Below are 16658 nucleotides of genomic sequence, written 5' to 3'. Positions count from 1 at the left end.
TGTGGTCTATCCTATTAGATGGTTGTGGTACATGGACATTAAAAACCACAATGCTTAACACATTAGAAGCATGCGAATTGTGGTTCTATCTACATTATAAAGAGAAGAACAACAGAATACTTTGATCATATAATTAGAGGGTCCAAATACCATCTACTTCGCCTTGTAACAAAAGGAAAAGTGGAGGGAAAGAGATGGACTGGTCGAAAATAACTTTCATGGCTGTGTAATTTTAGATGTAGTGTGGTACCAAGTAAAGGAATTAATTCGCGCAGCAGACGATAGAAAACTGTTTTAGGATATTATAAATATGATGATGGTAAACTTTTGTATACAAACGCCTAAAGAAGGTCGTCATCAGTACGGTGCAGCCAAGTTATAAAAAGAGCATGTTAACTTGTGAAAGGATCACTACAGGAGCAATGCGACCAATTTGTGGCAATAGAGGTAGAAGACCCTGATGGTTTCCAGGGCAACAACTAACAATAACCGCAGAGGAACTACTGATGACGTACTAATGACGACCAAATAGTCAGAAATACGTATTTACGGTTGTTTCTGTTTGCCAGACATGTCATTACGTTTTATCTTTATTATTCACTCGCATTAACATTTTCTATTTGCTTTAAATGTTTTAACGTTTGTCATTCCTTTCCTCACATATCTGTAGCTTCCGCCGTGATTGTTGTTAGCTGTTGCCATGGAAACCATCGGGGTCTTCAAATAACCATAAAATTTTTTGGCTGAATTCGTTGGTTCGATTTGTGGCCCGATTTTTTGGGTCAATTGTTTGGTTTCATTTTTGGCTCTATTTTTTGGCTATATTTTTTGGCTTGATTTTTGACTTCATTTTTTGGCTAAACTTTTTGGCTTCATTTTTTGGCTCGGTTTTTTGGTTAGATTTTTTGAACAATAAAGAACATAGAACATGTACTGACCTGCCCAAGCTGTCCAACTACCTGTAACCTAAATCACTTACGGCTTAAGATGTAGGAAGCATTAGCCCAGTGTTGGGCCCAAAAATTTAAAATTCCAGACACGAAAAAGTAAAAGTAAGGATGGAATCTTTGCTGTAATACTAGTATTATTGTATGTCTTATTCCAGTATTATAATTTCTCATTATTTTCATTATTATTGCTGTTTTTTTTTTGTTATTGTAACATACATTTATTAGCTTCATTTTTTTAACGTTAGAAAAATACTATTTTAAAGACATATTTTCCACTTGAAGCTTAAAGCTTTTTACAATTTGCTTTATTTACACTTTGTTTGGATAGTTTGTAGTTTTTTGCATTAAGCAATATCAGTTACATAGTAATATTTCGTTACCTTGACCCTAAAATTAGCGGTCTTAAAAAAACGAGTTACGAGATCATAGCTTCCCAGTTGCGATATTGCTGGGTAACTATTTAAATATCAATTAGTAACCAATAAAATACTATTTCTAATCCTTTTCTAAACACTATTCGTAAACAATGAATATTACGTCACGAGTAAAACTATTTCCTTTGATTACTAAAAACTATGACTTAAAAAAGGAGTTGCCTACCTAATTCTTGCATGTACTATGTAATTAGGAATTAGACGATTTGACCTTATGCATTCATATATATATATATATATATATATATATATATATATATATATATATATATATATATATATATATATATATATATATATATATATATATATATATATATATATATATATATCCAGGGTGTCCAATTAAGTTCGCATTATATGGGAAATTTTATTTATTTTTAGTTTTATGAAAAAAAGTTATTTTTTATAAAAAATTGTGCATGTTCTAAAATCTAAAATACGATCATCAAATATTTTTTAGTCATATACGTGGTTTGTTAAAAAATATGACTTTGGATATACATAAAATTCATATTTTTTAACAAACCGCGTATATTACTAAAAATATTTAGGTAATATCTAATTATGGTATTCTAGTTTTAGATCATTCAGAAATTTTTATAACAAATAACTTTTTCCCATAAAACTAAAAATAAAAAAAACTTTTATTTAAAAAATCCTTTATAACAGGTAAATATACTCTAAAAATGCCATTTTGGGTTAGTCAGAAAACATCCTAATCAGTACATCACCAGTGCAGTTCCCAGATATACATGAGTGAAGTTACTAAATATGTGGGTAAAACCCTATAAATGATGTTAAATTTGTTAATTAATACATATTTGTCGATAAATTTAAACGATGTTTTAAACAGATTTACTTCATGGGGTTGCGCAAGACTCCTAGGGGTTGCTAACCCAAGCCAAGATGTCTCTATGGGTCCTCGATACCAAATGTTTATGTATATATATACATATATATATATATATATATATATACATATATATATATATATATCTATACATAAATATTTATATATATATATATATATATATATATATATATATATATATATGTATATATATATATATATATATATATATATATATATATATATATATATATATATGTAGTTCACTGTGATAAGTTCTCTGTCAGCAGTTGGAGAATAAAAGAAAGGATATCAGCTACTTCATCCTTTTATTGAAGAGGTTTCGTATATAAATCCATAAATATCATCAGTTCATTTAAAATTAGTTCAATGAGTATACATCCATAGAAAAAAAAAAGTTTACCTTACAAAAGCTAAGCAGCTCAAAAAGATAAAACTGAAGTAATAGCTTTAATTAGAGACAATAAAGATTAAAAACGTTCAGTTTTTTTATAAGAAAAAACAGAACTTAGTCAGTTTTTTTATGTAAAATTTGCAAGAACAAATTATAAAAAATTGAGTATAAGAACAGAATACTTTCCAACATGGAGGACAAACAGAATTCCAAAAAAGCACTGATGCTATTTATTAATTATGATAATAAAAAATATAGGAATAAAGAAACAAAGTCTCATATGGTTTTGATTGATATTGAGAAAGTATATGATAGAGTTTCTCGAGAGATTCTGCGGTAGGAACCCAATAAGAAAAGAGTTCCCGGTGAATATGTTAAGATTGTTAGGGACATGTATGAGGGAGTAACAACTACAGTTGGGGCATTTGCGAGCTTCTGGAGGGGGGAGACGCTTAGGCAGGACTTGTCTAATAAGAAATGCCGCCCCGGCGTAGAGTTAAAGGCATATAACTTATTTAATATAATATGGTATTTGTAACGATAAAACTAGCAACGAGAATTGAAATACTATTATAAAAATAACACCTCAATCAAGCATGGGAGAGTTCGTCTTGTCTTAAACTAGAAATTAAACCATGAACCCTTAGCTGATAGCAAATAAAACAATTATTTAACTTTAATTATTTATCATATTTATTTAAAATGTTACGAAAAAACAATCAACCCTGCCAAGGTTTTATAATAAATAAATTTGGCGATACTTATGGCATCGATGGGTGATTGTGTGGCCTCCCAATTAGGTGGTAAGGTCCTCCAATAAAGTCAATAAATTCTCCAATAATATCCCATAAAACTAATAAACTGGTAATACAGCCCATACATTCTTGAATACGGCCAATAAACTGAAATATAAGTAACAACTTACTTATTAGAGACACATCAAAAGGGGTTTAACTTCCTTGCATTTTACAAAATTACAAGGAAACAAATAGCAGATGGCAAGGATAAAATAAAATATAATTATTATTACTTAGTTAAATTCTGTTAAAATTCCTACATACATATAACTGGAAACGTGGTTTTGAAAGAAGTGAGTTTACGAAAGTTGAAAATGCTGCCAGAATTATAGAATATAGATTACAATGAAAGTACTCACCCCAAGAGAATTCTGTAGACCAAAAAATAAAACTTATTATAGTTCTTACCTTCTTTTATAAATTATCTTAATTATAGACAAATAACATATCCTACTATGTCAGAACAGCTGATTGACAGAAAGTAAGTGGGAGATTGAAATGAAGTTAGCACAGATATCATAGGATGTATGCCTATGATGGAATTAGCTTTTCTGTCAACATAGAACAGAATATTTAGTCTACCGGACAAAGAGAAGACAAATATTTATTCTACCGGAAAGAAAGAGAAAGAAAAGAAAGACAGAGGGCGCCAACTACCTTTTGAAGAAAAAATAGTAAAAACGAAACTAGAGGTAAAGGAATAAATAAATTAATAAAGAAATTAAAATAAAATAATTATTTAAATATAAATTAATAAATATGTGATGTTTATAACGTAACATATTTAAAATAGTATGGATAAAATATTGCTCTTTTGTGAGAAAAATACATTATCCATAATAAATCTTTATTAGATAGTTTTACCTACAATTATATATAGTTATTATGGCTTTACGAGGCAAATTGTTTAGTAGCAAGTCATATCCTGGTATTTCTTTGGAGCTATATTTTCACTCAGTTCATTAGCTCTGACTCTCTTCTGCTTGCTCATTCTCTATCCATTCTTGATCATTATCTTGGTATACATGTGGTTTAAATTTATTTTCTAAATGTGTGGTAGGCGAATCTCCTTGCCTTTTGATTCTGCCGTTACTTCTAACTCAGCTTCCGTTTTCCAGTTTACGGAGCGTAGAATCAATTATTGGTCTTTTCAACACTTTTGTTACCCTCTATAGGAAGCAATCAGTGCTGATATCATCTGTCAAACCTCCCAGACAAAAAATAGTGGATTCGTCTTTATGTTTTAAATTTATGTTATGTTTCTGAGCAGGATTTTCAAACGTACTGCTTAGTCTCTTGCTTAGTTTTCTTTCATTTTTTAACATTCTTTCTTATCTCCTGGTCAATAAATTCGCTTAGGTATAGATAGTGACTTACATTTCTTCCCTTTGTCTTCTTTGTCTTTAGCTGTTATCAATATTGACCCAAATTAAATGTGTTTTGCATTAAAACCACCAGCAATGCTGTATCTTTTTCGAAAACTTTTAATATACTTTTCATATTGTTCTTTGTTAATAGTACACAACACATTTATTTGGGGTCAATATTTTGGCCATGTTATGCTTTACCCAGAGAGATATAATATACTTTATTTAATAATACAAGCAAGATAGATAAAAGAAGAGGGCCAGGTTGAAGAAGAACTTCATGGCATAGAAATCTGAGGGAATTGATTAATAATAGATTCTTCTCCTCTAAATGCCCTTTCCGAGCTGCCGTCATTACTTTTATGTTAGTATTGTAAATTAGTATAGCCAATTTGATAGCCAACGCATTGTAATCAAGCATGGCACAGGAAGAAAAAGAAGGTCTATTGTTGTATGCATGCTCTTCAAGTTTCTCGCATATTCGAGAGAATATGGGTTTCGTTCCTTGTCTAGGGTTGTTTATTTTCTGGAAATATTGTTTTTGCATATGCAAAAATTGAGCATTTGATGTGTTCGAGAGTCTATTAGGTCAGTCCTTCTCTCTGGCATCCAGTATTTCTTTGTCATTGCTATTCACTTTGTAGTTTCACCTATACCAGATACAGTATATGTCTCAATCGATTTCCAGATTCCATTTGAATTATTATTTACATATTTAAATCACTATAGGTAGTGGACCAGTGATATTTAGTCTTTATTGAAAAACTGTATTATCGGGTGTAGAAAGTCTTTGATTTGGTTTGATTGATTTTATTGTGTGTAATTTTATGGCATATTGTACCAGATTGAGCACAGGTATTGGTAATAGATGGCATTCTAAATAGTGTACAAACCTATCTGGTTTTTATATAGGCTTAATGGTGATCTCCATAGTAGACTGTTCTGACCACTTCCGTAACTTTTCCCATTCGCTGCAAAACAATCTCGTTATAAACCCTATCTAACCACCTTATTTTAAAGGCTTCTAGTTTTTTGAGTGGTGTATCCGTTAGTCTTCAATTTTCGTGATCAAAAAATAGAGAACACGTAACATCTTTATAATCTAATTTTCAGTCTCAAAGTGAGGTTGTTTCCACATAAGATTTTCTTTATCTTAAAACAAAATGCAGTTCTGGCCTTCTTTATACGCATTCTAATTTCTTTGCTTATGTCCCAGTTCTCGTTTAGATTACAACCAATGTAAGTGATACTGTTGGTTCACTCCAGTTAATCTTCATAAGCTGTTACCACTTCTGGTTGTATTGGCGTTTTAGTGACAACCATCACTTTTGTTTTTGTAGTATTTACCTTTAGTCCATATCCATCATCATCTATCATCATTCATTAGTTTTCAAGATAGCGTCCGATAGTGAAGTCGCAGTTTTAACAGCGAAACTAAATAAGTTAAAAAAGCAGGAAATAATTGACATAATAGTGAATTTTAAGTTATCACTGTCCGGTTCTAATCCTCAGTTATCAGAGTACAATAATAGATTAAAACTAACAGTGCAAAAAGGTCTTAAAGGATTTAATGTTCAACATAATTTAGACTATCATTCCATTTAGAAAAGCGTACGGATGAGCAACAAGATTTAATTTCTTTATATAAATATAATAAAAATTTCGCCATATCCGTACTAACGCCATCTAGCGAATACACTGTAAATAAAGCAGGTCCGAGCAGCTCAGGTGCTACCAGTCAAGAACCCATTAAATTGTCATTAAACAAAAACACAAGTTGACCTCATTCATACATAAGTGATGAACAAGAAAATACAAATAATCTAACAAAGGGACACTCATATTGGAATGCCCAAACGAAAAAAGAAAACAAATACAAACCCATTATTGGAAGCAACGATTTGTCTACTGTAAACACCATTCCTAATAAGGCCATATATATGTGTCATGCATAGGTTGATATAAAAGCCTATAATCTTCTAAAATTGTTGGGTGAGACGGTACCCGATATTATTTTTAACTACGTGAAATGGCATAGAACTGACAAATACTATAGGCCTAGAATAACAGAGACACATAGAAGCGACATAGCGGTCCAAAAGCGTGTACCATTTTTGTATACGCATGCCCGATTCTGGTTGTATTACTGTCAAAAACACGTGCTTATTCTTTAATTCTGGTTGTTTTCGATAGTCCGTAGGCGTCTATGGTAAATACTCGACACAACAAGTGCATTTGACCATTTATATAATTTATTTATAGTTAAAAGGTTATAGTTATAGTTTATAGTTAAATATATAAGTTTATAGTTATAGTTTATAGTTAAAAGTTTAATTTATATTTAAAATGTCTGGATATATTTGTGCGATTCGCGGATGTTCATCTGTGACAGGAAAAGGAATAAGTTTATTTAGATTTCCTAAGAATAATAACAGGTAATTACTATTGCTTTGTAATTATTATTAGTTATTACTAATTACATAATAGTATTGGTTTGACTTTCGAACAGTAAGCCGACGCCGACGTGTCTGTCCGAGCTATAAAAAAATAAACTTTGGTCTGCCAAGGGATACCTAGTTCAAAATGAAAACATTAAATTTGGTGTCAGTGCTATTTCTTTTATTGAAAGACGCAAGTCTCCGAAGGCTCAGGTCAAAAAATCAACAGATGGTGGCCAAATGTCGGCGCGATCGAAGACAACAATACGAATATACAGTAGACTCCCTCTATAACGAGAACTAAAATGACAGACTAATTACCTCGTTATAAGCCGATCTCGTTATATCAGACAATTATAATACTGTGCATACATATGAATCTGTAGTTTTCTAAAACCTTAACTTCCTATAGTGAAGCCATTCGGAGCAATATAAGATGCTAATAAATATTGTTTGAATGGCGTTTTTAAAAAAAAGTTATTTACTTTTATTGTCAATGAAATATATTAAAACATAAAAGAGTTGTTTACTTTTATTATCAATGATATACGTTAAAACAGAAAAGCTGTACTTATATTTTTTTCCAACTACATAATGCATAAATCGTATTTTCAAGGATAACATAAACTATTGCTTCTGCAATTTTAAGAACTCTCTTATTTTTAACTGCTTTAAATGGTCCAGTATCATTCTATCATATTATATTTTCTAAAGATGTGAAACAGTTGTATTTATTCATTGTAAAGAAGTTTATTGCGGGCTGCAGTTAAGTTTATTGAGGGGCTGTTTGAAAGGGTATTTATTTATAGCCACGACCGGACTAAAAAGGTAAAAAAAACGTTTTTGGACCTTATTATCTCTCGTTATAACCAAATTTGCCTTTCTATAGACGGTTATAGTTCAATAGAAATTTCACGGGACATCTAATGTATCTCGTTATAAGCGAAACCTCGTAATAACCGTGTTCGTTATAGAGGGAGTATACTGTAGTATTTTTAAGAAATAAAAATATATAGAGGGTTTTATACACGAGAATATTTGATTTAAGAGCGTAGGCGCAAAATTTGGGGCAAACGTTTTTTAAATGTATTCATTTTTTTCGAATCCTGAAAAAACTAATAAGTATTTTTGAAAAATTTAAACGCAGAATGAAAGACCACATCATTACTGAGGGCCAAAAGTCCCCGAAAACTTTTATAATGTTTATTTTAATAAGTTACAGGGGTGAAAAAAAAGAGAAAATTTAGTGTGATTTTTAATTTCAAATATCTCATTCAAAAAAAATTTTGTTTATTCTAAGGGACTTTCGGCCCTCGGTAATAATGTAATTTTTCATTCTGTGTTTAAATTTTACAAAAATATTTGTTAGTTTTCTCAGGATTCCAAAAAAATGTTAAAAAGCATTGGCCCGAAATTTTGCGTCTACGCTCTTAAACGAAACAAAGAAATTACTAAAATGCTCAAACTAAAAATTGTTGGAAACATAATTAGACCGATAATTGGGAAAATCTTAAAATTCCAACAGAACAAGACATGGTCATGGTTCAACATTGCAAAAACATGGTTGCAAATAAACAAACTTACATTAAATTATGAAAAAACTAAATAGGTACTCATCTACTTTTTGTAGGCATCAGGCATCATTTGGTGGCATCAGTAAATTACCTTTTGTAAATAAAAAATAATTACACCATTAAGAATGTCAACAAAAGTCGGCCCTGCAGGTAACTATTTAGTGCAATATTTCATATTTATTGAAAGTCAACATAAATGCTCAATTTGATTTAAGAGCGTAGGCGCAAAATTTCGGGCCAATTCTTTTTAAATGCAATCATTTTTTTTTCGAATCCTGAGAAAATTAACTTTTGAAAAATTTAAATACAGAATGAAAGATTACATTATTACCGAGGGCCGAAAGTCCCTTAGAATAAACAAAAAGTTTTTTTGAATGAGATATTTCAAATTAAAAATCACACTAAATTTTCTCTTTTTTTTTCACCCCTGTAACTTATTAAAATAAACATTATAGAAGTTTTCAGGGACTTTCGGCCCTCAGTAATAATGTAGTCTTTCACTCTGCGTTTAAATTTTTCAAAAATACTTATTAGTTTTTTCAGGATTCGGAAAAAATGAATGCATTTAAAAAACATTGGCCCGAAATTTTGCGCCTACGCTCTTAAGAATTTATATTGTGTGATATGCCCACTGACTATTAATTTTCTGGTTGTTAGCTGTCATTGGCGGCTTGGCCACGTAACTTCAAAGGACTGTCGCTTCTCTGTGTTGTTGGGTTGTTCTCTGCTATAGGTATCTTTCCCTTTTGATAACATTGACGAAGTCTACAGACCTAATATCTGGTATAAAGAAGCTGCAATTAGGAGATTTAACTTTAAAAGAAATTTTTAGCACATAAAGAAGACGGAAGAATGGAAATTCTGTAACGTCCACTAATGGATACGTAGTCAATTTGGTTTCTTACGAAATTTACGAGGGGTCTTCGCTTTAGATTTCCACGTATATAATCTCTGTTTAGGTAGTTAACAATAGACCACGTGAACTGAGCCTTGGCGTATGGCAGAGTGGAGTATCTTTCTAGAGAATGTAAGCTACAAGCACAAATTATTATTAATGAAGGAGAACTTAAGTCAGATAGAGATGGAACCTCTAATTCTTAGAGGGTAAGTGGAAAAGTCTGTACGGTCACTAAAATAATAAGTCACCGGCGAAGACGGCATAACGGCTGCGATAATTAAATCAATGGGAGAAATAGGTGTCGACACAATAAGCTATGTGATATAATTTGGCAAAATGGTCAGTAGCCAAAGAAATAATGTGAATCAATATAAATACTGTTGCACAAGATGGGTTCTCCTACAGACTGTAGTAACTACAAAGCAATAGCTTTTATGCCGCACCCAAGTAAAATTATGCTTCCTATCATAAAAATATTTCTAGTTCCCACCGATATCTAGTCAACAAACAGGATTTCTGCTTGGAAAAGGAACAAGAGAATAAATTTTAAATATCCGACAAATAATAGAAAAGGCATATTAATTTAATGTTCGAACCTATTTATGTTTCTCGACTACACTAAGGCATTCAATTGCGCGAAATGGAGAAGTTTATGGTTGATACTGGAAGATATGAAAGTTCTACAACATCTAGTTTGTCTAGTTAAAAGCTTATCTGAAAACAATTTCGAAAAAGTAAAGGTTAACAATGTCCTTTCCAAAAACTTTAGACCAACATTTGATGCAAGACAAGGCTGTATCGTATTATTCATATTATTTTCAAATATAAAACATCTAAAAGTCTGCACAAGATTGTCAACAAGAATAAATCAGGTGCAGATTGCAAGTAGAACATAAGGCCTAGAAAAACTTATTGTTGAGGGTAAAATTAATGGCAAGCGACCACAAGGAAGGTCTCCCACACGCTGGGTGGATCAATTTAGAGGAACATTGGCCGTGGTTTACACGAAGCTCCTCCAACGGCCCAATACAGAGAAATATGGAGAACCACGATACAAGCGTCTGAGACATGATATCACTATACTCTTTTGAAAGTCAACAGACAGAAGATGAGATAACCTTTTATATCATTTAAAACAACATATTTAGTTTTCAAATTTATTTACATTATTTACATTTGTGACACATACAGGTATTAAAGATGTTTATTAGTAGACATAATATCGTTTTCTAGTATTTATAACCACCATCACTATCTTGAACTGTGCCAAATTGTTCAGATGTACCACTATGTTGTCCTTTGTTTTGGAAGGCTGACTGGTCGTTGAATTTGTTATTTCCCAAAAAACCGGAGACTTGGCTCGTTGGTCTATGAAAAGAATTGAACTGAAAGTTATTTTGGTTTGCTGAGGATGACTGTTCAGGAGCTCCGTATTGAGGTATTGGGGCAAATTGAGGTCTAGAAGGAATTGCTTGCTTGTTTTGTTGAGAAGAAAAGGGAGACTGTTCAGGAACTGGATATTGATAACCATTGTTTTGTCTATTAAAAGCTTGAGAAGCTGCATTTTTCTGTCCAAACTGAGTTGAAAAAGGGAATATAGGTTTAGGTTCCTTCGTATATTCTTGTTTTCCGCGCAACTCAGCTATCTGTTGATTTTGTTGTGAGGCAAAAGTACCTTGATCTACAAAATTTGATTTAAGAGAATTAGGAGATGAATATTGGTATTCGTTGTTACTATTTTGTCCCAAAGTAGATTTAGATCCCTGTTCTCCTACCAGTGACGGTATCTTATTGCTTTGTTGGATCGCAAGTATACCTTGATCAGCAAAATTCTTTGATTCAGATAGGCTTGAATATTGATAACCGTCGTTTTGTCCTCCGAAGAATTTTGGACCTAAGGACGATGCTACTTGTCTATTTTCTTGAGAAGCAAAGGGAGATTGTTCATGTGGTCCAAATGCTTGATATACTTTGTTTACATTTTCTTGATACTTGTTAATTATATTTCGATCATATCCATTATTTTCAAATGCTTTAACAGAGATTTGTTCACTAACATCGTAAGTATGGGGAAAAGCTGCTTGAGCAGTTTTACCTTCGTTCTGTACAAAATCTTGTTTTTGGGCTAAATGTTGGTGTTCGCTTTGATATAAATTGTTAGCGTGTTTGTTCCCGTTATTAGATTTGTATTCAGATGAGCTTAGACCGATTAGGGCGGATTGAGAATCTGAATTATCATTCAATTGAGTATGACCTGACTGTTGATGAAAACCACTGGACAATGAACCGAAATGTCCGAATTGAACATTAGAATTTGCTTTTTGGTTAAGAGGTTGAAAAGAGTTATGGTTTTCAGTAATTGGTGCATGATTAATAGATACTTTACCAACGCTTGGATACAATCCTTGGCCGTTTACAGAGTTAAGATTTTGTATATGTACAAATGAGTTAGAATTCTGTCCAGCATAGTCTAGTTTGTTGGGTGTTAAATAGTTTCTATTATCACTTTCATGTTCTTTAACATTAAAAGAGTTTGGTGGCTGGAAATTTCCAAAAGAATTAGAACTTTGACCTGCAGCATCTAGTTTATGTGGAGTTATATAATGTTTGTCTGCGTTACTATATCCATTGCCATTAAAATAATTTTCGTGTTTAAACTGGCTAGACGGTTTTTCATATTGTAAAGAAACCTGGCCGAAATGATTGGATTCTTGAGTTGATTGTTCAGCTTTATTTGGAGTCAAGTATTGTCTACTGAACTGTTGACTGTTCGGAGAAGCTACTTTATGTTGGAACTGACTAGCTGCGGCGAAAGGTTGATTTCGAAATGCTGGTGGCTGATATTGAGCATTGTTACTTTCAGGTCTTGGTGGAAGATACTCATTCAGTTTAGTTCCAAAAGCGGAAATGAAGAGTACCAAGAAAATTAATAACTGAAAAATAAAAAAAATATTAACATGTTTCATGATTTTTACAATGTTAACACAATAATAAAGTATAAAATTATTTGTAATTCAAGAAATAAATTAATGCACATGTATAGATAGTCAGCAAAAACGTAATATTTTCTTTTCATAAAATGATTATCAGTAAGACTTAAAAATTTAATCCATATTTTGCATTTATCAAGCATTTACCAAAACAGCAAGAAGCAAGGGAGACAAGAGAAGCAAGATAACTTACGGAAGACTAGAGGCAATGGATAACTTAGGGAACCTAGAGACATAGGCAATAGATTAAGACACGAAGGCTTATTGTATATCACAAATAAAGCTATTAAAATAGTCAAGAAAGGAAGAGAATATTTAATGGGAAACAAAAAAGGCTGAAGACGAGAGTGATGTAGGCTACATGCTTAGAAAACTGGAAGATGAGTATACCAAATGGGGTCTCACAATTAATATACAAAAAACTGAGTACTTAGTTGTTTGAGAAAAACCAGAAAGCCTACAAATCGAAACGGGAACTATAAAACTAAAAGACAGTTTTAAATACTTGGGAGTCCAAATAACATCAAAAGCAGGAAGTAGCGAAGAAATACACTCCAGGATTGGCCAAGCAAGATCAGCCACCAGACAGCTACACGGACTATTATGGAATAAAAAAATAACAAAAGAAAATAAAAGAAGAATTTATAAAACAATAATAGAAAGTATTGGGCTGTACGGCGCCGAACTCTGGGAAATAAACCAAAGAAACACATCAAAAATTAAGGCCATAGAAATGAACTACTGGAGACGATGTTGCCAGCTCACTAGACTTGATAGAGTGAGAAACGAAGATATTCGGAGAGAAATGGAAATCGATCTAGACATAATAGATACAATCGAAGCCAAAAGACTTAACTGGTATGGACACCTTCAAAAAATGCCTGAAAATAGATGGCCAAAAAAAAAAAAAATAGAAGAATGGACTCCGCCAACTAGAAGAAAACGAGGTAGACCAAGACATCGTCGACATCGTCTCTCCAACGATCCTGGAGAGACGATGTCGACGATGCAATGACCACCAGAGATCTAACAACTGAAGATTGCTTCGATAGAAAACGCTGGAAATTAGGATGCGAGAAGCGGCGCCAGCTGTAGAAGACTCGCTTGTTATATATATATATATATATATATATATATATATATATATATATATATATATATATATATATATATATATATATATATATATATATATATATATATATATATATATATATATATATATATATATATATATACAAAAAAGGAAAGATAGTTTGTTACTTAGACGACCTTATGTTGATAAAACAAGATGAAGAAGGTCTAGAAACTCTAGTTCATAGATTCAATATAATAACAAAAGAGTTTAATAAGACGATCTCAACTATTTTATTTTTTTGGTCTTTTGAGTCAGTAAAGAACCAATTACATGTAAATTCGAGATATATCCCGTTAGCATGGTCTAACTAAGAAAACTTAAAGATAGAGGAGGGATATCAAGTACAGAAAGCAAATAGATTGGTAGGATGTTATAATAAGACTATATAGCGAAACTCACATAATAACACTAAGATAAAATCATGAATTTATAAATCCAGTACATCAACAATGATGTATGCACCAGAAACATGACTTGAGACAGGTACCACACCAAGGCTACTAGAAACGTCTGAGATGAGAATACTAATATTAAGAATTACAGGAAATACGCTGAGAGACCGAAAGAGGAATGAAGGCGTAAGAAAAAGTGAAACGTACAGAGTATAATAAGTGGATACAGAAATAAAACGATAGAATAATTACATAAGTAGAATGAAGTAGATTAGAGTTGTTAAAATAGCAAGAGAAAAACAACCAAATCTTAGAAGAATCGGCCGGGCGCGCAAAATATGGAAAGACAATTTTCCATAGTGGTACCAATCCGACAATATGACAAGCAGAATTGGTAATAGAGAGAAAGACGCAGAAAAAAATGATAATCGCGTTTTCCGTAACGAATAACTAATATTATAATTCAATATTAAAAATATTGATCTTTTGGAATTATACAATCAGAAGAAAACAAAAAGTGGAACTTCTTTTTTGCTTCCATACAAAAAATGACAATATTGATTTACTAGTAAAAATGAAAATATATTTTTTTAAAACAACAACAGAGGTATGCAGTTTAGTTTACAACTGTTGCTACTAGTTTGTCTTTTAAGGAAAAATAGACGATAGTAGTACGAGTATAACATGGTATAAATAAAACAGATAAACTGAATTAAAAGTGCATTCGATAAAAGAGAGTAAACCTAGAAATAATAACAGCATAGAAATATCTAGGTAACATAACGAGAAAAAATACTTCCATATATGAATACATCATAATGCATAAATGTAATAATAATTTCGAAAAGAAGATATAAGTCTAACAATAGAACAATTGTGTGCCAGTTTGAAGACAAAAGCGGAAGAAATCAAAGGGTTATAATATTATTATGTAGTTAAACTATCAGAAACAACCACAATACAGCGAAATTAGCTTTATCGACTATGAAAAGGAGAGAAAAAAAATAAATAAACTAACTCACTGAATCATACAAAGTACAAGAGAAAAAGGCACTAAAATACTTAGTTTATTAAAAAGAATTCAAAAACCGTAAACATAGATAAATAACTCATGTTCTAGAGGTTGCAAGTCAGTACCTGACTATGCATGAGATAAATAAAGACAAGATATAAGTTTACTGTTATCAACTAACTCTGATACAAAAGAATGGTACATATTGGCGTTAAAACCTAAAAAAAGTACTATTTTTTTAATTATGTAGTCACCAAATATATTTCAATTACAGATATGAACTTTTTATATAATTTTATTTTACTGTAAAGTAATGTGCTCTTACTTGCTTCATATTTTCACTGTAAAATTGGATAAGACGGCGACTTATGGTTAAGTGTCGTTTCGAATTCGGTTAAATACATTTATGGCTCCTGCTTAAATCTAATAGGACCTCCCACTATTTTCTTGATCTTGAATTATAATTTGAGTGTCCGCATGTATTTCGATGTCAAAAGCTATGTATCGACAATTATTGCACTCAAGGTAATTCTTAATTGGGATAATACTCATCATCTTAGATCTATATTTGTTTTAGCTTTTACATTTTCAGATTAAGATGAAGTAAAATATTACACTTGGCTCCTTAAAAAACAGACATAATGTGAGTTATATATATGCACACATAACACATACACACATAACCTGTGTATATAACCTATATATATACATATATATATATATATATATATATATATATATATATATATATATATATATATATATATATATATATATAATAGGATGTATGATAAATAGACTAAGACAAAAATTCAAATAAAATAAAATATATGCGCAAAAATATGCACTGGTTTATCCAAAATATGTATACGATAATAAAAAATAAATACAATTTAAGACATATTTAATACATAGAATAAATAACGAATACAGAAGCTGACTTCACTATAAATTTCTAATTATACGCAGGCCCTTGCTGTCAATTCCACTATCTTGCAGGACTTGACTCGGAATTAAGAACTGGTTTTGGACCCATAACTCTTATTAAAAGATCAGCAGGATTGTCTAAGTACAATGTAGGGTCGCACCAATAGTACGTGTTCTCTAAACTGTATGTAAGTAAATTTTTAATTTTGTCATTAAGTTCACTTATACTCCAGCATACTGATATTGTAAGTTATCATATAATTTAGCTGTCCTTATGAATTTTAACAAGAAGCGTACCAATACCGGAGAATTTATTTTTTATTTAGCGTATGGCATATTAAGAACACATAATTAAAAGCAATATTTTATAAAAAACGTTAAATGAAGTATTAGCCCAGTCTGGTTATGCAAAAAACATCGATTTCACGGCAAAATTTTTCGCAGATATCTGAAGCTTTTAAGACATAGGTGGG

At 31.4% G+C, this 16658-nt stretch overlaps 1 protein-coding gene across 1 annotated transcript; it reads right to left on the bottom strand.

Moving 5' to 3' along the window:
• Window positions 1–10911: 10911 nt before the first annotated feature.
• On the bottom strand, window positions 10912–15624 carry LOC140435945 (uncharacterized). Its single transcript, XM_072524656.1, has 2 exons — window positions 15584–15624; window positions 10912–12659 (listed from the first exon to the last, which is right to left on the bottom strand). Exons 1-2 carry the CDS (start codon window positions 15590–15592, stop codon window positions 10956–10958), a joined length of 1713 nt encoding a protein of 570 aa, XP_072380757.1. The 5' UTR covers window positions 15593–15624; the 3' UTR covers window positions 10912–10955.
• Between the last annotated feature and the right edge of the window lie 1034 nt (window positions 15625–16658).

This window comes from Diabrotica undecimpunctata, chromosome 3, assembly GCF_040954645.1.
Source record: "Diabrotica undecimpunctata isolate CICGRU chromosome 3, icDiaUnde3, whole genome shotgun sequence".
Classification (NCBI taxonomy): domain Eukaryota; kingdom Metazoa; phylum Arthropoda; class Insecta; order Coleoptera; family Chrysomelidae; genus Diabrotica; species Diabrotica undecimpunctata.
This window is presented reverse-complemented; position numbering and strand designations above follow the sequence as displayed.